At 38.3% G+C, this 22,561-nt stretch overlaps 1 protein-coding gene across 1 annotated transcript in view; it reads right to left on the bottom strand.

Annotated features, from left to right (window-relative positions):
* Positions 1 to 1,532: 1,532 nt before the first annotated feature.
* FAM171B (family with sequence similarity 171 member B) overlaps positions 1,533 to 22,561 on the bottom strand; it is an 81,587-nt gene continuing 60,558 nt past the window's right edge. The window contains exons 3-8 of the mRNA XM_069577035.1: positions 21,877 to 21,969; positions 18,432 to 18,590; positions 15,563 to 15,733; positions 11,013 to 11,129; positions 6,344 to 6,467; positions 1,533 to 6,093 (exon numbers count right to left, since the gene is read on the bottom strand). Coding sequence (XP_069433136.1) covers positions 4,746 to 6,093; positions 6,344 to 6,467; positions 11,013 to 11,129; positions 15,563 to 15,733; positions 18,432 to 18,590; positions 21,877 to 21,969 — 2,012 coding nt within the window. The 3' untranslated portion in view covers positions 1,533 to 4,745. The remainder of the gene's footprint in view (positions 6,094 to 6,343; positions 6,468 to 11,012; positions 11,130 to 15,562; positions 15,734 to 18,431; positions 18,591 to 21,876; positions 21,970 to 22,561) is intronic.

Raw genomic sequence — 22,561 nt, forward strand, 5'->3', positions numbered from 1 at the left:
AACCATTCTGAAGATCAGCCCTGGGATTTCTTTGGAGGGAATGATGCTGAAGCTGAAACTCCAGTACTTTGGCCACCTCATGCGAAGAGTTGACTCATTGGAAAAGACTCTGATGCTGGGAGGGATTGGGGGCAGGAGGAGAAGGGGATGACAGAGGATGAGATGGCTGGATAGCATCACTGACTTGATGGACGGGAGTCTGACTGAACTCCAGGAGTTGGTGATGGACAGGGAGGCCTGGCCTAGCCTGGCGTGCTGCGATTCATGGGGTCACAAAGAGTCGGAGATGACTGAGCAACTGAACTCTGCATTTAAATTAAATAAGAGGATGATGATATACAGCCTTGATGTACACTTTCCCCAATGCTGAACCAGTCCATTGTTCCATGTCCAGTTCTAACTGGTGCTTTTTGTCCTGCATATAGATTTCTCAGGAGGCAGGTAAGGTGGTCCGATACTCTCATCTCTTTAAGAATTTTCTATAGTTTGTTGTGATCCACATAGTCAAAGGTTTTAGCCTAGACAATGAAGCTAATGTAGATGTTCTTCTGGAATCCTCTTGTTTTTTTCTATGATCTGGAAAGACCCAAATGAACTTTTTGGCCAACCCAATACATGAACCTAAGCACTGTTCAATTAACTGAGCAAACAGCCTTAGTGTTATCATTAGTCTTAGGTTTGAAGCTAAAAGAATTTTTTTTTTTAAACGGGATATGGGAGGGTGTACTCTATTGTTTCTTACTCAGAATATAAAAACTGTGACTCCCAAAATATTTGTCATATTTTCTGGGCTTCCCTGGTGGCTCAGATGGTAAAGAATCTGCCCGCAGTACAGGAGACCAGGGTTCAATCTGTAATTCAGGAAGATCCCCTGGAGAAAGGAATGGCTGCCCACTCCGGTATTCTTGCCTGGAGAATCCCATGGAAAGAGGAGTCTGCTCCTGCTGCTGCTGCTGCTGCTGCTAAGTCACTTCAGTCGTGTCCGACTCTGTGTGACCCCATAGACGGCAGCCCACCAGGCTCCCCATCCCTGGGATTCTCCAGGCAAGAACACTGGAGTGGGTTGCCATTTCCTTCTCCAATGTATGAAAGTGAAAAGTGAAAGGGAAGTCGCTCAGTTGTGTCCGACTCTTCGAGACCCCATGGACTGCAGCCCACCAGGCTCCTCCATCCCTGGGATTTTCCAGGCAAGAGTACTGGAGTGGGGTGTGGTAGGCTGCAATTCATGGGATTACAGAGTTGGATATGACTGAGAGACTAACAGTTTCATTTTCATTGTCTTGTAAAGTCTTCTCATTGAATGGAAAATGATTTGTCTATATTCAGCTTTAACAGTCAAAATGTGAACTTTGGAAAACATGAAATACAAAGAGAAATCAAGTTCGTTATATAAACATAGGGTATTCAAATATTTATTTTAGTATAGGGAGTGTAATCAAGAGAATAATTGAATATTCATCTACCAGATTAAATAACAATTTAGGAAGTAATGTTTCATAGTTTACCCAAAATAAAACAATGCATCAGACATATTTTTAGATTTTATTATCTTTAATGAACTGTTTAACATTTTTACAAATCATCAGATTTTTAAGTTTCCAGCAGTAAATATAGTAGTGATGGCATAAATACACTGAAATGTGAGATTCCTCTGATGAGAGAATACAAAAGATAGAAACACCTGGAAACAGAGGGCAAAATGTCAACTCTAGTTCTGACATGGAAATTAACATAGTTAAATTCTTTACAATTCTAGTACACGGAGAAATGAGTAACTCATTCCCTATAAATGAATACGTAACTTTGAGCTTCACCTTCCTGGAAGTTTTGAGGGACATCATTTGATCCAAAGATCCCCAAAACTTTATACTATGTATTGATGCCAGAGGATTTATACATACAGAAAGTAATCTGAAAATGACTGCCAAAGCAAAGCAGTGTTTTTATTCCTCAACATTTGTGACCTTTGTGGTATACTGTGTATTATAAAAGGGTGTAATCCCTATACAATTGCATAAATGTCATACAAATGGATTTTACAAATTCAATATCATATGTATTCAAAAATACATATAGCTGTGCTTTAGTAAATGAATCCATCAGTTCCTTGAGGGATAATTTTGCTTTTAAGTTATATCCAAAGTATATACAAAGGATCCACAAATGTTAACAATTTGTGACTAAAATTCTCAAGGTTTTCATTTGCAAAAAACTGTGGTGGTTTTCAATTTAAAAATTTTAAGAAAGTTGTGAATATTCCCAGTTTATTATCACTTGGGTTAAGAAAAAGTAGATGGCTTCAGCTCTTTAACAGGAAATTTGTGAACTACTCACAAATGAGAAGTTACACATTTTGGATCATTAGAAAAAGATAAATTACCTATACTTCCCAATTGAGAACAGAATGTGCAGTGTATAAAAAAATAAGATTTTATTCTGAAACCAACAAAAGTATCTCTAGAAAAGCCCTTGGGGATACATCTTCTCATTTCCTTTACACAAGAATGAGTAAGTGGCATACCTTAATGGCATACCCTTATATCAAAGTGTGTATTCCATTACCAAGATGATAGATTGAACATTTTTTAAGGGTGGGAAAAATATACACTTAAAATGTCAAAGTCAGTATATTACTATATAGTTTCTAACTTCATTCCAACATAATGTTATCAATATAAACTAGACTGAAAAAAGAATTAAATACACAGAGAGATGTTACTGGCATGCAAAATTCATTGTTCCAACGTGAAACACTAGGTCTATATTTTTAATAAAAACTGCACATCTGTTTAATTTGGCTAACAGAAAGAAAATGCACATTTAAGAAAGATGTTATCATATCCTTCTAATAAAGCAAGTCTATATCAAAGGCACTTCAGCAGAGCACTAACTCCTTAACCTTTTCCAAATCATTTTCATTTATGTCACCTTAAATACATCTTTCTGTGTAGAACCAGTAAGAAACTGCCTCTAATTTTGGACCTTATCACCCCTCCCTCAAAAAAGTAAATGCAGGTATTAACCAAAACATTTCTCTCTTCTATGGATTGGGGCAGAATATAGCAAACTTTTACCTAGATCTTTAAATTCTTTGGGTTAATACAGAAAGGAATGTTATCTGACAGGTTATATGCTTCAGAAATGGTTACAGGAAAAACCTGGCTGAAGTCTACTGTCTTGGGGGGAAAAGCTGTTTTCTTCTGCTGTGTATCTATCTACAGTTTGACTGAAGCTAATGTGGTTAATTTTAGTTCTTACAACTTGTTTATGTGCCTTGGGTCTCTGTGTTGCTCCCGTCTGAATTAGCAGTGCATGAGAAATAAAGCAATTAGTTTCATTCCTCCCCCCTCCCCGCCCCAAGGAAAAGGGTAAGCTGCTTCAGACATTTGCCTTTATGGAAATTTTAAGAAAAATGAGATGAGTTGATTTTAATTAAAGTTTCATTTTTAGGACATGAATGATAATTCAGAGTTGAAAGCACTTAAAATTAAAAACGGGTGTTGAATGTGTTCACACTAATTCTCTGCTATGATGAAAAGAATATATTACTTCCAAACCTGGAAAAAAGTGTTATGTAACTTAAAAGCATTTACGTGATTTAATAAAAATCTTTTACTTTTCCTGTGAAATTGAAACTGTTGTTCCCAAACACTTTTTAGAATGTCAGCAACAACAAAATCTGGATGTATACCTGGGATCCTAAAGGTATTCTTGAATCTCAAGAGAAATGGCACGTTTTTTCTGGTTGACATTTCAGAAAAAAATTGAAATGTTTATTTCCTTTAGCTCCACATATTTTAAGTTTGGATGTTTATAAGAAACTTTCAATTCATAGATTTTTAAAAGTCAAGTTTAATAGTTTAAGTGACTTTTTTGAATAGAAAAAATATCTTAAAACTGATTTCAGTCTCTATGTATCAGTGAGCCTTAAAGATTGGGGAGTGGGAGGAATGACTTTTTTTTTAAAGACTAGTAAAAAATTTTCTTGACAGCTAAGCTCACTTCCCCTTTTGGTGATGGGGAAGGGGGCAAGAAATTTTTAAATAAAAATTCAGTATCAGAACATTCATTTCTCAGATTTCTAGATAAACTAACACCTGTTTATTCTGTGAAGTTTTATTCAAAAACAACCAAAGAGCTGACATTTCCCTCTCTAACAACCAAGTAGCTTCTTGCCCATCTTAGGTGAGTATGGAATTTATTTTGGGTTGATACAATATACATGCTGTTTAAAAATGAAAGAAAATGTGGTTTGGCCTTTGAACTCTAGAATAACATCAATCCAGAACATTTATCCAATTATTTTCAAGTATATGCAGTGGAGAATATAATAGTAACATTTCACAAGAGTAATACAGTTTCGTTTCTAAATGTTTCACAGGGGTCGTCAAAGCAGAAGCAATATTTTCGAAAGCAACTTTAGGGGTATACTTTTCACTGTTATTCTTCAGAGTCAGGGCTCAACTTGATGACTGAGCAACAATTTCAGATACTATTTTACATTCTGCACCCTCAGATACTTCAAATTCATCACCCCAAAATAAATAAAAAGCATAGGCCAGAAAAAAGCATTTCTTGGTCGCTTTCTCACTACTGAATTACCATTTGACTATTTACTCTGCTTGAGACATGTCCAGGGACCATGAGATTGCTCAGTCTCAGCTTCTTCAGAAGTTCACACAGCAATTTACAACAAAAGCAAGAATAAAGAGCACGAGACGACAGAGACACAGCCACTCTTGGTATTAGTTTATGGGAATCAGTGGGCGTTCCTCTCGCTTCTTCCAGATGTTAGTTTTGCTCTCTCTCTTGGCGAGTGGTGGTGCTCTGCCCCTTTTCTTAGTGGGGGATATATTGGCTTCAAAATCTTCCGCGGTGCTTCTTCTTCCTGGGGACTCTTCCCCAGGGTGCTCCATGATGGCCCCACTGCCTCCATCTAGGATGTGCCTTAAAGCTGGGTCCTCTGGAGAGCAGACAGTGGTTCCGCTCTCACTGCTGCTCAGGTCTAAGTCTTCTAAGTAGAGCATCTTAGGCTGATGCATGCTTTTGATGAACGTTTTCTCCCTCTCCAGTTTTCTACTTGAGTGGTGCTCATTCATGTCCACCCCAGAGTCCAGACTCGTGTCATTGCTCTGGGCTCTCTTGCCCTTTTTCAGGTCTATGAAGGAGTGCCTCACCTGTGCAACCGGCTTTCCATCAAGAGACACAAACCAGGCTCTGGGGTGGGGGGATGGCTTTCCTTTGGACAGTTCTAGGAGGGTCTGTTCTGAAATTCCTTGAAGCTCCGATGAAAAGGGAGTCATTACAACAGCTTCATTTAGTGTTCCAGGAACAGAAACAGATTCCAGGAGGCTATTTGAATACCGGCTCCAATCTGAAGTTTGGGAGGGCAAACTCTGTTGACCTTCCAGGGGGATGTTCTCTTCCCTGGCATCTGGGGGCTGGGCATGAGAATGCATTGGCATTTTCGGTAATGTCTGTGTAAAGTTCTCTCTATTTACTGGCTCCATCAGTTGGCCATAGACTAACTGTCCCTTTCTTGGCAGAGTAGCCGACTTAGCAGGATGCAACTGCTCTGGAGTGGGGAAGAGGTCAGATGTCTGAAGGATGGCTATGGGCTGGCTGTATATGTGCATGATCTGTTCTGGAATGTGGGAATGGCCATATGCCTCTTCCTTACCTGTGAGATACCTCTTTTCCTCTTGCGTATCACCTAGAGATGAAGACACATTGTTGTTAACATGTTTAAGTTGTTTGGACCCTACATTGGGCTCCAAAGACTGTGCTGGGTTTCTGGAGTAATTATTTTGATTGACTGACAGAAACGAAACTTCTTCATTGTAGATTTTCAAATTGTCCCGAGTTTTCACCATGGAAACTCTTTCTTCTGCTTCCACCTTGGATGATTCCTTTTTCTGAGGGCTGTACGAGGAGCTTTTGGCATTGAATAACTGTGATTTGTCCTCGGTTTTTAATGCAACTTTGACTGAACTGATGTGATTTATGTGAGTTGTTGAAGTTGTCTGGTCTCTCTTGAGGACCTCAAGTTTAGTGGTATTTCTTTCTCTTTTCTGTGGAGTACCACACTTATCCCTAGAGTAGAAGAGAAGGCAAAAAAAAAAAAAGTTTTGAACTTATCTAGAAGGTTTCATTAACAAAAAGATCTCATGTTTATTTTATAAATATATATATATATAATGCTACTGTTAGAATATATCCGTTTTTATTTTAATCTATATTTTAAACATCAAACCATTGCTTTCTACAAACTTTGTAATACATAGAATTTACATGACACTAAAATTAGACAGTTTGTGTTCATACACATTACTATTGTTCTTACCTGCAATAACAAAGAAGTACAGCAAAAAACCCAATGACAATGACTATTGTTCCTCCTAATATGGCGGTAAGAAATACTGTGTGGTAGGCAGTTATGTCCTTGGAATCTCCATTCATACCTGACCCTAAATAGTTCAAAATAAACAAAGAGAAAATATATTACTTTAGGTCAGAATTTCAACTGTGTCCTATCCTGGGTGAGGCAGATTAAAGATGTGTACACAGGTCTATTAATTTGTTCCCCTCCCATGGCAGGCTTCTCTGGGGATGGAAAATATTTTCCCCACCCCCGTTAGGCTTAATCAGTTGATTTGCTGTGCCCAGTGAAGTATGAGCACCTTAAATGAGGCTGTATAAATTGCCTGTCCTCTGCTAAGGTCTTCTACTAAGTGAAAAGTATATCCTAAAGTTTTGCTATTCTTTTAATCTAGGTTCTGGAATGAGAAAAATCTTAAAACTGAACCAAGTCAAGCCCAACAGTCACAAAATGAAAGCAACAAATAGAGAGCAGGCTTATTTGTTACTGATGGCTGAATGTTACAGAAAATGGACCAAGATGCTAAAGTCCTGCTGTTATAAAACTTAAAATATGTGACACTGGCTTCCAAGTCAAGCAGTAAGGAAATTGTTGCAGGAGGTAGTAAAAATAGTGACCAAAGTTATGTGGTAGCAAAATGTTTGCTGGAACAAAAGTATTTCTAATGAGAGCTTTGTGCAAAGAGGTTTTGAGATAGAATATAGTGAGCGTTGATATTAGCTGCATTCAATTTAAAAAGAAAATGTAAAGATAGAAAGAATTCTTTAAAATTCTTTAAAAAGAATTTGCTAAAGTAAACAGGGATGAAAAGACCAATGAAAATGCAAAAATTGGGGGCCCTGAAGAATCAAAAGTTGTAACTCCTTCAGACAGGACTCTAGAATAACATGGCGCCATGATCCCCACAAGCTAAGCCCAGCAGAAGACGGTGACCCATTACTCTTTATGAGAACACATATATACAATGTTGTGGTAATTACTTTGTTGTTTTTGTACAGTTGCTAAGTCATGTCTGACTCTTTTGCAACCCCATGGACTGTAGCCCGCCAGGCTCCTCTGTCCATGGGATATTCCAGGCAAGAATACTTGAGCCAGTTGCCATTTCCTTCTCCAGAGGATCTTCCTAACCCCGGGATCACACCTGCGTCTCCTCCATTGCCAAGCAGATTGTTTACCGTGGGGCCACCAAGGAAGCCCCTGGAATTAGCTTAACTGCAGTAAAAGCAGACTAAGCATGGGGATGATCAGTGGAGGTTCTGAATATCCTGCATGAAAGTAGACGCAACTTACCTTGAGGTAATGTTTCAACATCACTAGGACTTCATTTGCTCAGAAATGTATACAAGTCTACTGATTAGTATCAACTGGATTCTAATGTGTATTGGGGGTGATGAGACACCTGATTTTCCACTCATCTCAACCATAAGAAAAAGTCCAGCATGAGGCTTTCAACTTCACCAAGGACGCTGGAAAGACTAAGGACACATAAAGACTTAGACCCTTTAACTTTTACATCATCTAAGTTGACCAAGGTATAGTGACATTAAAGGATTTGGAGAAGCAGTGTTTTGTTTATGCATTCAGACTTCGAAGCCAGAGTGCCTGAACTGGAATCCTGGCCTCACCCTTTCTGTGTGGTGTTGGGCAAGCTTCATTCACTTATGTCTCACTGCACAGCTGTCATACCTGTTACAATGATTAAATAAAACATTGAGAACAGTGTTTAGCACATGATAAGCACTCAGTAAGTGCTGGCTATATTATACCACTGTTGTTAAATGAAATGTCAAGATTATAGAAGAAGGGGCATTCCAGTACTGAATACTCTTTTAACTGATAACTGATAATAAAATGTTTATCATATTGAGTAGGCAACCAAGCACAGCATTACACAATATGAAATTTCTTCAAAGAAAAAAGATAAGAGCAACAACTCTATCTGTAGATAACTATTTATGATCCAGAGCTGCAACAGAGTAAAGAGTTAGACTATAATTGGGTGAAATTCAAGTTCTTCTCCAAAGAATATCTGCATATACGTTTTCACAATTGAGTAATGTAAGCAATTTTCACTCCACAGAATTCCAACAGAACTCACCTTTGGAATTAAGAGGCTGACACTGTTACATCTGTCCCAAATCTTAAGTGTATGACAACAGCAGAAAAGCATACAACTGCATGTGTGTGTGTGTGTGTGTGTGTGTGTATGCACATGCCCAAGAGAGGTTACAAAGTTAGAAAATTACAATACATTTTCATTGTGACATTTGAAAATAAATGGTACTTGTTTAATTCTATACTCAGCTACGTACTTACCTATAATAATATATGAAAAACTAATTGATTTTGATTTTTTGCACTTAATATTTTTTCTAGAAATTGGTTTAAGATTTATTTAAAAAACATATTTAGTAATATTATTAACCAAATTATAGCTTCAGCACACCGGACACTAGCCCATCACAAAACCAGTTTGATTGTACAGTAACATTTTCATCCTAAACTGTTTAGGGACCTGAGTGATCCTCATATTCAACTCCTGCAATTTAGGAAAAGGAAAACTAATACTCAGATGGGTAAGTACCTATTTCAAGCTCACCCTGTTGATTACTGTCAGAGCCAGAACTACAATCAAATTAAAGTTATCCATATTTCTCATATGGACCTTTCAAAAGCATAACTAGAAATTATCTAATAATCCTACATTTCTGTTAGTACTCTGATTCACACAAAATTGTTCCCAACATAAAAGCCAAAACAAAACTTCTATTTAAGAAAATTATTTCAGCTTTTATAATTCAGTCATCTTGCATAAATGGTATATTTTTAGTGGAAACCACATTTCTCTGTAAAACTCAAGTGCTCCTATAGTCATTTTTATCAGAAATGAAATAACTTGGATTTAGTTGAGTTGAAGTATTAAATATTAATTGTTCTTTTTCATCAATATTTTATAGTTGCAAATTTAGAATAGGATAAGATCAGACAGCTGGCAAGACTGCATGATATTTTGCACCACAAACAACAAAAGCAATCACCCTCTGGTTTCTGGATAAATAAACTCATAAGCACTACATTGAAACAAAAACAGAACATTCCTCACGATTATAATGGTTAATAGCTCATATTTCTTCTACTGAAATACTCTTGGCTTCATTTTTGAAACAAAGTCTTATTACCTTGCATGGTTTAAAAATGGAAGGCTGTCAAATGTAAAATGAAAATAAACTATATAAATAGTTTCGAAAAAACTAGGCAGCCATAACAAAGTTAGCTGATACACTGCTACTGAGAAATGAATGTAAAATGTTATCCGTATCCTGGATCAGGGGATGCACCGGGACTATTCCCGAACAGCATGAAATAGCCAGGTTGCAGCTGCCTTTCAGCTGGAAGCCAAGACACTAGCTAAACCAAAAGAATTACTTCTGACACGATTAAAGATGAAGGAGGGACATATGCATTCAGCTTTTACACTTTCCCTAAACTTTACAAAAATGACACTGAAAGTTTTGCTCTATCTTGTTTTTATAAATACACAGGTCCACAGGTTAAAGGAAAATGAGATCAAAGACCGGAGCAACAAGATGCTGACAGGTGGAAAGCTGACTTAGAGCGCGCAGCAGGGAAAACCAAGAAGCAACTCAACTTATACCAGCGAACACCCAGGAGGCCTAATGAGTGGTTGCCGGCCCACGGTGCAGCCAGTCTACATGATAGCTGATTAGAGTATTTATTTTTTTAAGATGACTTAATGGATGAGATATGCAAAGTTTGAGAATTTTGAGATATTTACACAACTCAAGATGTAGGATTTCTAAGTACAAAGTACATAGATAGATTGATACCATGTTAATTTGATACCAGTTTAATCCAAGAAAAATAAAAGACTTATTTCTCCTAAAATATGAATAAGACCATTCCTAGCACACAGCTCTTGGTTTTCGCCCACCTTCTGTTCACATGTCAAGCCAATCTTCATTTGGGCCATCACCTGTCTTATCCTATGAACACTGGGGACAGACACTATTATTCAACAGTCCCTCGTCCCCACCACACCCCCACCAATGATGATCTAAGTCTGAAAATTTTTTATCCCTAGAAAGATCAGGAACAGTGTGAGGAAAAGACTGCAAAGGGTTAGGATCAGCTGTCTTGAAGCAGCAATCTTCCAAAGACAGTGGCGCAGGTCTGCTAACTGGGTCCTCTACCATTCCTGCCTTTTACAGTCTGCTCTTTCAGCCTTCCCTAGGATCCTGCAAACTCCTGACATCCTACTATATGTTTCTAATTATCCAAAATCTGCTCCTGGTGTTGGCAGTCAAAAGCTCTTAACTGATCTGGGTAGAATTCATTCATAAAAAGCAAACTAAGAAAATTCTTGATTTGAATAAACTTTGCACTTCAGATTCATCAGATATTACAGTTGTAAATGACCCTAGAGTTCATGGAACTTAATCTTTCCCTATATATCTGGAAAAAGTAAAATAAAGCTGAGATCAAAAGACTAGAAGCTTTTTCCAGTGTAATACAGTAAGTAGCAATGCTTAGAATAAAATGGGAAACTAATATCAGTTTTAGCATGACTATTTGGATTTTTTAAAGTTTATATTTTGTTTCATTTTTACCATACCTCTAGTTCCTGGAAGTGGAGCTGCTATCCAGTAGCCCAAATGTGGTGCATCATATGTCCATATTAAATGACTGTTATATTCCTTGACCATTCCCTGGCCATGATTTACCCACGCACCTAAAAAGGAAGGCAAATAAAAAGTAATAATCAGTTACCTTATATACCTTGAATGCTAACAGGAGTTTGCTGATAGTCATGTACAGAATACTTTGTAGGATATTTTCAAAGATGAAAACTGTGACAATATATTTTCATGGGGTAATATATATCATAATATATATTATGTTAAATAGAATAATTTGATTTGTTATGACCAAAGGATATAAAATCAATATAAGTAAACTTTATATCATATATAAAATCAATATAAATTTTATATAAATATAAAAAGGGTATCTACTTAGGGAAACCATACTTTCCAAATAATGTCTAAATTGTGTATATTGAGATATGTCTTAGTAAGAATGTAATTAAATCCAAAATTATCAACAGATGGTTGTTACCTACTCTGGGGTTCTGATTAAATGCTTGTAGTATGTGTTTTATGACCTTATTAATATTTTTATTAAATGCTGTTTTGTTCTAGTACTGCTGGCATGGTTCTTTTAGAACTAAATGTCTTAAAAATTTAAAAAAGTACTATTCTGATTCATTTAAATATCAACCACAGAAGAAAGAATTCAGTAAAACCAATATCTTTTATGAAGTCCAGCATTACAAAGCTTGTTTATAAGTTTGGTCTATGTATTTGGTTTACTGATTCATTGTAATGATGTATATAGACAAACTTGAAATTATGGGAGTGAGTCAACCTGCTTTTTGAATAGTCATGTTATACTTAAGCAGTACATGTGATGAATCAATTCAAAAATTTTGCCACTGGAAGGTACATGAGAAACACAGGCTTTTTTCAGGAGAAACAGAAAACAGAACCCAAAGCAGATATTCTTCTTTAAAGTGTCTTGAAACAATTCTCTCATTCAACAATCAGGGGATTGAGGCCAGAATAAGTCAAGTGACTTGTTCAACGTCATATTGCTGGTAAATGGACCAGAATCCAGGTCTTACAGCTTTTAATCCACTGTTTTACAGAACTATACCACTGCAACACTGTGACTTACAATAAGAAATTTATATATATGGTCTTAAATCCCCAGTCCTGGCATAGAGCTCCTAAAAACCTTGTAATTCCCTATGTGATAAGATCCATAAAGGTGGAAAGAGTGTCTTTTCTTGTTGACAACAAGCCAATTTCAACCATGTCTGAGTTTATGTTAATGAGGTGAATTTTGGAAAGTCCCAGTGGATGGGGGCTGGTTGCCAGGGGATCCAACTGCATGTACCTTTCATCCCCACCCCCACATACCCCTCTGGAGAAGGGAGAGGTGCTGGAGCTTGAATTCAATCGTCAGTGTTCAAAGATTTAATCAAGCGTGGCTACATACTGTGGCCTCCACAAAAGCCCCTAAACTGCAGCGTTCAAAGAGCAGAGCTGGTGAACACGTGGAGGTGCTAGGAAGGTGATGCACCCAAGGAGAGAGCACTGAAGCTCCAAACCCCTTACGCTGTGTATCTCTCTGATCTGGCTGTTACCAAAGTGTATCCTTCTATAGGAAACCGATAACCTAGCTAGTAAACTGTCTTCCTGTGAGCTGTTCTAGCAAGTTACCAAATGAAGAGAGGGTCATGGAAGCCTCCACTTTATAGCCAATCACAGCAGGAGCATGGCTGATAAGCTGGACTTGCAGTTGGCCTCTTGAGTTGCAGGCTGTGGGACCAAGCCTTTAACCTGTGGGATCTGACACTAACTTCAGGTAGATAGGGTCTCACTCAGTTCACTTCAGTCACTCAGTCAGTTCAGTTCAGTCACTCGGTCGTGTCCGACTCTTTGCGACCCCATGAATCACAGTACTCCAGGCCTCCCTGTCCATCACCAACTCCTGGAGTTTACTCAAACTCATGTCCATCGAGTTGGTGATGCCATCCAGCCATCTCATCCTCTGTCATCCCCTTCTCCTCCTGCCCCCAATCCTTCCCAGCATCAGAGTCTTTTCCAATGAGTCAACTCTTCGCATGAGGTGGCCAAAGTATTGGAGTTTCAGCCTCAGCATCAATCCTTCCAATGAACACCCAGGACTGATCCTTTAGGATGGACTGGTTGGATCTCCTTGCAGTCCAAGGGACTCTCAAGAGTCTTCTCCAACACCACAGTTCAAAAGCATCAATTCTTAGGCACTCAGCCTTCTTCACAGTCCAACTCTCACATCCATACATGACCACTGGAAAAACCATAGCCTTGACTAGAAGGATCTTTGTTGGGAAAGTAATATCTCTGCTTTTCAATATGCTATCTAGGTTGGTCATAACTTTCCTTCCAAGGAGTAAATGTCTTTTAATTTCATGGCTGAAATCACCATCTGCAGTCCAACTCTTTGTGACCCCATGAACTGCAGCACACCAGGCCTTCCTGTCCATGACCAGCTCCCCGAGTTTACTCAAACTCATGTCCATTGAGTTGGTGATGCCATTCAACCGTCTCATCCTCTGACATCCCCTTCTCCTCCCACCTTCAATCTTTCCCAGCATCAGAGTCTTTTCAAATGAGTCAGTTCTTCGCATTGGGTGGCCAAAGTACTGGTGTTTCAGCTTCAGCATCAGTCCTTCCAATGAACACCCAGGACTGATCTCCTTTAGAATGGACTGGTTGGATCTCCTTGCAGTCCAAGGGACTCTCAAGAGTCTTCTCCAACACCACAGTTCAGAAGCATCAATTCTTTGGCACTCAGCGTTCTTTATGGTCCAACTCTCACATCCATACATGACTACTGGAAAAACCACAGCTTTGACTAGACGGACCACTGAAGGCAATTTTAGGACACTTAGCTCATGTTGGAGGGTACAAGAAAAATACCCTCACATTTGGTGACCAGAAATGAAACTTTTGAGTGCAGAATAGAGTTGAAAGAAGAGTTTGTCCCTTACAACTACCTTTGTTATGTACATAATTTCCAGTCTTTTTAAAATAATATATCTGTTTTTATCTTCTGTAGTGAACGTGTTTGTACCTCACTACCTACCTTTTCAGTTACAATGAAACTTCAATTAAAAGCCTCTTTGAGAATACACGGCTCCCTCTTCTTAGTCTGCATGATTAGTTTAGGGCTCCAGTTCCAGCGCCAACACATGACGAAGCCTAAATAAATCTATGAAATCTATTTGCAGGCCACAGACATTTGTTCTGAGATAGGCATGCAAACCTCCTCCTAGAAATGCAGTTAAGGGCCTGTGTACTAGCTACTAGGAAAAGAATTTCTCTACCTTTTGGACTTTAACCTGGCTAGTATAAAGTGAAAGCACCTACAGCCTTCCTGCCACTCCAAAGGGAAATCCTATTTCAGAAAGGTTATTAACACAGGAAACAGATGAGAGAGAAATCAAGTCCTACAAACCAGTCTAGTCTGTGCATTGTGACTTAATCCAACACAGTTCTACCCCTGGGCTTTTCAGTTGTCGGGGACTGATCATCTTTTTTTGTTTTTTGATAAGGACTCTCACTTTATTTACATGGAAAAACAAAACCAAGAGAAGCAGAAGAGAAAAATGCATCCAGTTGCTATTTAGGAGGCTAATCTCAAGAAACAAAATTGGTACCAAAGTGTTTTTTTTTGGAAGATAATCAATCACTCTTTCTACCTTCATATATATAGAGAGACACAGAGAATACAATGTTATTTATTTTCATGAAATTTGCATAGTTTATTAATTGCTTTAGCCAAGCTTTTAGATATAAGTTTATATTGCCTATGAATCCACCTGCAATGCAGGAGACCCCAATTTGCTTCATGGGTCAGGAAGATCCCCTGGAGAAGGGATAAGCTCAGTATTCTTGGGCTTTGCTGGTGGCTCAGATGGTAAAGAATCCACCTGCAATATGGGAGGCCTGGGTAGGATCGCTGGTGTGGGGACCATCCCCTGGTGGAGAGCATGGCAACCCACTCCAATATTCTTGCCAGGAGAATCCCCATGGACAGAGGAGCCTGGCATGCTACAGTCCATGGGGTCACAAAGAATTCGACACAACTGAGCCACTAAGCATTAGCACTATCGTAACAAAAACACATAAGAGCCTCAAAATATAAAACATGGGAATGTGAGTAAATAATGCTATTTTAAAATAATAGTGATATCATTTTCCCTACAATTTTATTATATTAATCAAAGTGGGGCCACTTTTGGTCACTGATAAAGTGCTTAAAATCATATTACTGATTTAGTGCTCTACTAAAGATAAAACATTCATATATAAATATTAATGTTTAAATAATAAGGTATATTAAAATTTAATATTCTATGCAAAATAGAAATTTGTTAATTATACCTTAATAAAGCTGAAATTTTAAAATAACAATAGCAACCTATTTCTTTTTTTCATTTAATTTTTTTTTAATTTTTATTTTTACTTTATTTTACTTTACAATACTGTATAAGATAAACATTCAAATATTCAAAAAATTCAAAGTATTCAGAACCTTTTCCTATTGTTCACATACCTGTGTTCATATCAAATGTCCAGGCAGGTATGTGATCCCCTGCACTTACATCATTTGTATGTAGAAGAGGAAGAGAAATTTCAATAGAGCCATCCACCTTTACTTCTTTTCCTCCAGAATATATTTTCACACATATTGCAGCAAGAGGAGTTAACTCAATGCTTTCAAAACCTAAAAACAGAAGACAGTTCATTAAAATCATATGTAAAGCACAGACTCTAGTTATATATTAACAACAAACTAATATTGGCCTAAAATATCTAGTTCCTCTATTTCAACCAGAGTTATCCAGTGTAATACCAAATAGATACTAGGTTCTATTTAAAGATTTTTAAACTACAAAATGTATCATAAGTAAATGCTATATTTAAGTAATACTGAGACATCATGTTATGAGCCTAATGATCTAATTCTCTCAGACTCCTCTGATTTAATGTCACTGGAATCTAAACGGCAGTTTTTTTTGTTGTTTTTAACTTTCTATTTTACACTGGAGTATAGTTGGTTAAAAATGCTGTGATAGTTTCAGGTGTACAGCAAAGTGATTCAGTTATACATATACATGTATCTATTAATTTTCTAATTCTTTTCCCATTTAGGTTGTTATCTAATATTGAGCAGGATCCCTGTGCTATCCAGTAGGGCCTTTGTTGGTTATCCATTTCAATAATTTGATGTTTTTAAAAACCTACAAAACCATCAGGAAGGCTGCCTCTCTGAGAAGGAGACATTTGAGCAGTGGCCAAATGACAGGTGCCATCCATGCAGGGACCTCAGAGAAGAGCCTTCCAGGCAGAAGAAACCAGGGCAAACCCCACATCAGAAGTGATCTTGGCATGTGTAAGAAGGAAGATGAGAGCGCACAGCGAGATGGAAACAGCATCAGGCTACGGAAAGGAATTCTAATTATCGCTGCCGCCGAACCTGGTAATATATCTCCAGTTATCAGACAGGGCAACCCCTGGCTTATCGGAGATCTTCTGTTAAATATAAGAGATTTAACCTTTGTAAATATCCTAAAATTCTATCCATAAGATAAGCAAAATAGTGCCATATATATTCTGTAGACTAGTTGCACTGGTAAGTAATGTACTATAAAAAGTACTATGTAAGTAATTATAATATCTCATATCAAACTGTAAAACCAGCTGGCTTTAACTCCACCCCTCGGTTCTGTGAAGTAAGTGGCTTCATATACTGAATGCATCTGAAACTGATGAGGTCATCACCCTATCATTTGGGATGAGGCCAACTAGAAGAAAAGGAAAAAAGAGTCTGAAAGACAATGAGGAGACTTTTAAAAAGCATTTTCATATTCATAGAACTCTAGAACTGTGTAATCAGTATATTAGCCATGAGCAACATGTGGCAATTTCAATTTAAATGAAATCATCAATTTAGTTCCTCAGTGCACTGGTTATATCTCAAGAGTTCAACTGCCACCTATGGCTAACTGCTACCATATTGGGCAGGACAGAACATTCTCATCTGACACCATGGCTCTAGGACTTTTAAAATGTTAGCAGCGTCAGGACAATTGAAACGTCTAACGAACAATCTCCAAAGCAGGTGGTAGAGAAACGATGAAGGGCAGAACATAACTTCTTCCCACTGAATCTAATGAGTCTTGTTCATAAAACCCCTCCAGGGCAATATGAGCTTCATTTGTGATAGTGTATATTGGTTACCACGCATGTAATACTTTTAGCATCCTATAATTTATACCTGGAAAAATTTGGCAGGTGTCTGAGCTTGGCTTCCTCAAGCAGCAGACCCTGAAATAACACTTTGGAAGGAAGGAAGCACCCACCACTGAGGGAATGGAGGAGGACACAGAAGAAGGAAGGAAGCCAACACAGGATGTGTTCATGAAGAGGTGTGTACACTTTATGTACTCTTTTCTGTCACTGGTTGAGAGCCTGCCTCTTGTGAGGGCCACGTCTGCTTCCTGGGCCAGGGAATGCCCTTATGCAGAGTCACAGATACATGCAGTAGGAAACATTTAGGCTTGTAACAGAAGAGAGGGTCATCTGCCTGGGGTATCAATAACATCAGCTACAGCAGGTAGAAAAAATGCCTATCTAACCGTAACACCTATTTGCTGATTACTCTAATTTCTGACTAGTCCCCAAATGATATGGACCAAAAATTTGACTCATGTGAAACCATAAAAATTACAGATTGTCTGAGGTGACTTTAAAAACTGTGGCATTTCTTACTGGCAACAAGTGGTAGAAATGGTGGAACAAGCGTGGATGTACAGAGGAAAGATACAGCTTTTACAGGGGTCATTCATAAGTAAATTGTTAAATAAAATGTAAAATCCTATCACCTCCTTAACTTAGGTCATGACAGCCTTATATATTACTACTGTTGAATCTGAAAAATATATTTTTTCAATATTTACTCTTACTCAAAGTTTTCAAATATTTCAAAATTTCTAATTGCTCACTCCAATCTACAACCTTTTTTTGTTTCCAACAATTATTGACACTTCTGATCAGTTTGAGAATGATTGGTCAAATCATATGTCTAAACTTCTTAATCAAATTTCCACTTTTAAATGCATTTTTTAAGTTGCAAAATTTTACAGTAGACATTACTATTTTCTATAGCTTGTTTACCTCCTTTGAATAAAAATACCCTGTAAATTACATTCCCCATTAACTTGTAATTTATGCATAAGGTTCTGATATCTCTTTCATAATGTACTAGAATAAAAGGACTGCCTATAAACACTTTAATAACTATGTTTATGTTTCAAAAGTGATGTCTCCTCCAAAGTGTAAATTAATATCAGACATCTAAATAAATAGAATTTGAATATGTACTGTTTTTATAAAGAGATTATATAAAAATGAGGAAATACCTGACTTATTGAGAGTAATGCCGGTTGTATAGAGAAAATTATCCACTTTCAAAAACTGTTGTAGAACTGTAAGGTAGCCTGTAACATTGCTAATCTGATGGTTGTTGGGTAGTTTAATTAAGGCTTTTGAAAACTGAACACTTGGTTGAGATTTGGCATCTGGAAAAAGAAAACCTTATTAGCAACTAAAACAGATGCACAGTAAGCACAGCACTACTGCTCAGGACATGTTACTCTAAGTGAACCAGTTATTTCTAAAACATTACTAACATCTTATTATAATGATTATTTATATTCAGATCTGAATAAACAAGAAATGCCCTTTTCTTTAACTCAAAGTCCTGCACTCAAAATGCCAGCAAATTTGGAAAACTCAGCAGTGGCCACAGGACTGGAAAAGGTCATCTTTCATTCCAATCCCAAAGAAAGGCAATGCCAAAGATGTTCAAACTACCACACAATTGCATTACTCTCACACGATAGCAAAGTAATGCTCAAAACTCTCCAGGCCAGGCTTCAACAGTACATGAACTGAGAACTTCCAGATGTTCAAGCTAGTTTTAGAAAAGGCAGAGGAACCAGAGATCAAATTGCCTACATCCGCTGGATCATCAGAAAAGCAAGAGAGTTCCAGAAAAACATTTATTTCTGCTTTATTGACTATGCCAAAGCCTCTGACCATGTGGATCACAAACTGTGGAAAATTCTTCAATAGATGGGATACCAGATCACCTGACCTGCCTTCTGAGAAATCTGTATGCAGGTCAGGAAGCAATAGTTAGAATAGGACATGGAACAACAGACTGGTTGCAAATCGGGAAAGGAGGACGTCAAGACTGTATATTGTCACCCTGCTTATTTAACTTATATGCAGAGTACATCATGAGAAATGCTGGGCTGGAAGAAGCACAAGCTGGAATCAAGATTGCTGGGACAAATATCAATAATCTCAGATATGCAGATGGCACCACCCTTATGGCAGAAAGTGAAGAAGAACTAAAGAGCCTCTTGATGAGAGTGAAAGACGAGAGTGAAAAAGTTGGCTTAACACTCAACATTCAGAAAACTAAGATCAGAGCATCTGGTCCCATCACTTCATGGCAAATAGATGGGGAAACAGTGGAAATGGTGGCTGACTTTATTTTTTGGGGCTCCAAAATCACTGCAGATGGTTACTGAAGCCATGAAATTAACACCCTTGCTCCCTGGAAGAAAAGTTATGACCACCTAGACAGCATATTAAAAAGCAGAGACATAACTCTGCCAACAAACGTCCTTCTAGTCAAAGCTATGGTTTTTCCAGTGGTCATGTATGGATGTGAGAGTTGGACTATAAAGAAAGCTGAGTGCTGAAGAATTGATGCTTTGAAACTGTGGTGTTGGAGAAAACTCTTGAGAGTCCCTTGGGCTGCAAGGAGATCAAACCAGTCAATCCTAAGGGAAATCAGTCCTGAAAATTCATTGGAAGGACTGATGCTGAAGCTGCAACTCCAATACTTTGTCCACCTGATGTGAAGAACTGACTCACTGAAAAGACTCTGATGTTGGGAAATATTGAAGGTGGGAGGAGAAGGGGATGACAGAGGATGAGATGGTTGGATGGCATCACCGACTTGATAGACATGAGTTAAAGTAAGCTCCGGGAGTTGGTGACGGACAGGGAAGCCTAGAGTGCTGCAGTCCATGAGCAAAGAGTCGGACACGACTGAGCAACTGAACTTAGATCACACAAGGCACCTTTAGCCTAGAGCCTGCTTGAGCTTGATTCATCTGCCCAGAGTTTATTCACCTTTGAGTTTCACTCTGGGGAACCACACGTTGACCCATGTGGCACATCTGGGGTTTCATTTCTGCAACAAGAGTAGAGGTACTGGAGCATGCTAGAGTGGGCTGAGAGCAATCCACAGCATCTCATTGTCCTCTTGACCACAGTGACTTGCTGAGTGATGGAACCTGTGCCAACCACAGTTAATGAGATGCAACATGGATTTTGGGCTTCCCAGGCAGCAACAGCATAAAGAATCCACCTGCCAATGCAGAAGATGCAAGAGAATGGGTTCGATCCTTGGGTTGGGAAGATCCCCTGGAGTAGGAAATGGCAACCCACTCCAGTAATCTTGCCAGGAGATTCCCATGGACAGAGGAGCCTGGTGGGCTACAGTCTATGGGATCACAAAGAGTAGGACACAACTAAGCGTCTGAGCACAGACAATGTGAGTTTTGCTTGGACTTCTAGGGGCAAAGACATGCTCTTCCCTACTAGATTTAATGTAAGCAGGTATGTCCAGGAGTCGCAAAAGCCATTTTGTGACCAGAAATGAGAACTCATTTGAAAATAGACAATAAGGGGCAGAAAGCTGAAAAATGGAAAGAGTTTGAAGAGGCCAGTAAGGAGTAGGACTATGTCAAGATAATGGCCTTTCTCTGCACACATGCAGGTCCCATTTACTTTTTACCCTTCATACACAGCTCTGCATCCATCCTGCTGTGCACCAGCAAAATCAGTGCAAGAGTGAGAGATTCTACTACCTTGTTCAGTAAATTTCTCCAAGATGAATCAAGCCCCAGTTTTTTCCAAATGATAGTATTAGGTTTTGTTTAATACATTAGGACTAAATAAGATAGCTCCTAAAAATGAAGAATTTCAAAAACTGTTTTTTTACCATGGCTCTTGTCTTGGACTCTAAGGTTTTCTGCCTTTACCAGTCATTCCTATTATGCTTTGGTTCTAAACATTGATTTCCCAAAAGAAATACGTGAATTATTGTCATTGACAGAGGTTTTACATAATATGCAGTAAGAGTTGCAAAATGCTGGGATTTCCCCTAAGGACTAGTTAAGGGAGGGGAGGAGGTAGGTGAGGATGAAAGCTAGCATCTTCGAGGTTGCTAAGCAGAGTTGGAAAACACAGTTTGAATCACACCCCAAATCAGGCTTCCTGTATTCCTGCCCTTGGGACATGTGAGTGGGACAAATCATGTCTGCTCAGTAGATACTGGATTTCCCAGCCTCAGACCTTTCCTTCACAGGCAGCAAGATTAATGTCAGAGGCAAGAATGAAGGTGAGCTGCTGACGAGAATGCCCCCAAAGGCCTGAGTCCTTTCCCCAATTTTACCAACCACCAAAGCCCACCAAGAGCTGTGATTTGGGAAGAAGTTCAGAGACTCTTTCCAGTATTTCTGAAAATCAAATATTCTATTGAGGGTGGCTCAAATGATAAAAGAGAATGATTCCCATTACACACAAAAAAATATGCATGCTATAGCTTGATAGTGAAATAAGAATCAGTTCAGATCAACTTAGAGTCAATACCAGTCATCCCAGTTCAATTTAAATTTTCCCCACCTTATAATCAACACTGATCCATTGGTGAAGTAGTACAGTTATACAATACAGTCACTTTCAAGTGTTTCCTTACTAGTTAAGAAGAAGTCGAGTACTTACCAGCTAATTTTCCAGTAATTAAAATAGTGTCTTCAAATAGCCATATATTTGCTTGGTTTTGTGGGAACAATGAAAGTGTAACTGATGAATATACTGTGAAATATAGCACAATTAGAATATTTTATTAGATATGGAGGTAAAACAGGGACAAAGATAGTTCTGCTCCAGCAGGCCCTAAAAATGTAGGAAAAACAAACTGTGTGATGGGAAAAGCAATTCAAAACAAAGCAAGAATAAATGTAAAATATAGAGGGAACAAGGAACATAATACAGTGAGAAGATTGGGCATCACTACTAATTCTTTTTAAATTTCATACAATACTTTGTACCAAGATGACTAATGATGTTCTCTAACCCCATATATATGTATATATGTGTGTGGTCAAGCTCAATGCTTAACCAACCCTCTGCTCTTTTCTCTATACAATCATTACTTATTTCCTTCTTATAACTTTTAAAACCTTTTTTCCGGGCTCCATGATTTTAGGTTCTTTAAGGGGAGTACATCCATTCTTTTTTAACTTCCCACACAAAGGTTCAATGTTCTTCTTCACCATGTGGTTCACCAAAGACTGAGTTGGCAAAGGATGAAACAGTTTAACATACACGTGATCCACAGGCAACCTTTGGTAGCAGGCAGGATGAGGCCGAACCTGTCTACAAGAGTAGCCATCTGAAATGACGG

The sequence above is a fragment of the Ovis canadensis genome, chromosome 2 (assembly GCF_042477335.2).
Source record: "Ovis canadensis isolate MfBH-ARS-UI-01 breed Bighorn chromosome 2, ARS-UI_OviCan_v2, whole genome shotgun sequence".
Classification (NCBI taxonomy): Eukaryota; Metazoa; Chordata; class Mammalia; order Artiodactyla; family Bovidae; genus Ovis; species Ovis canadensis.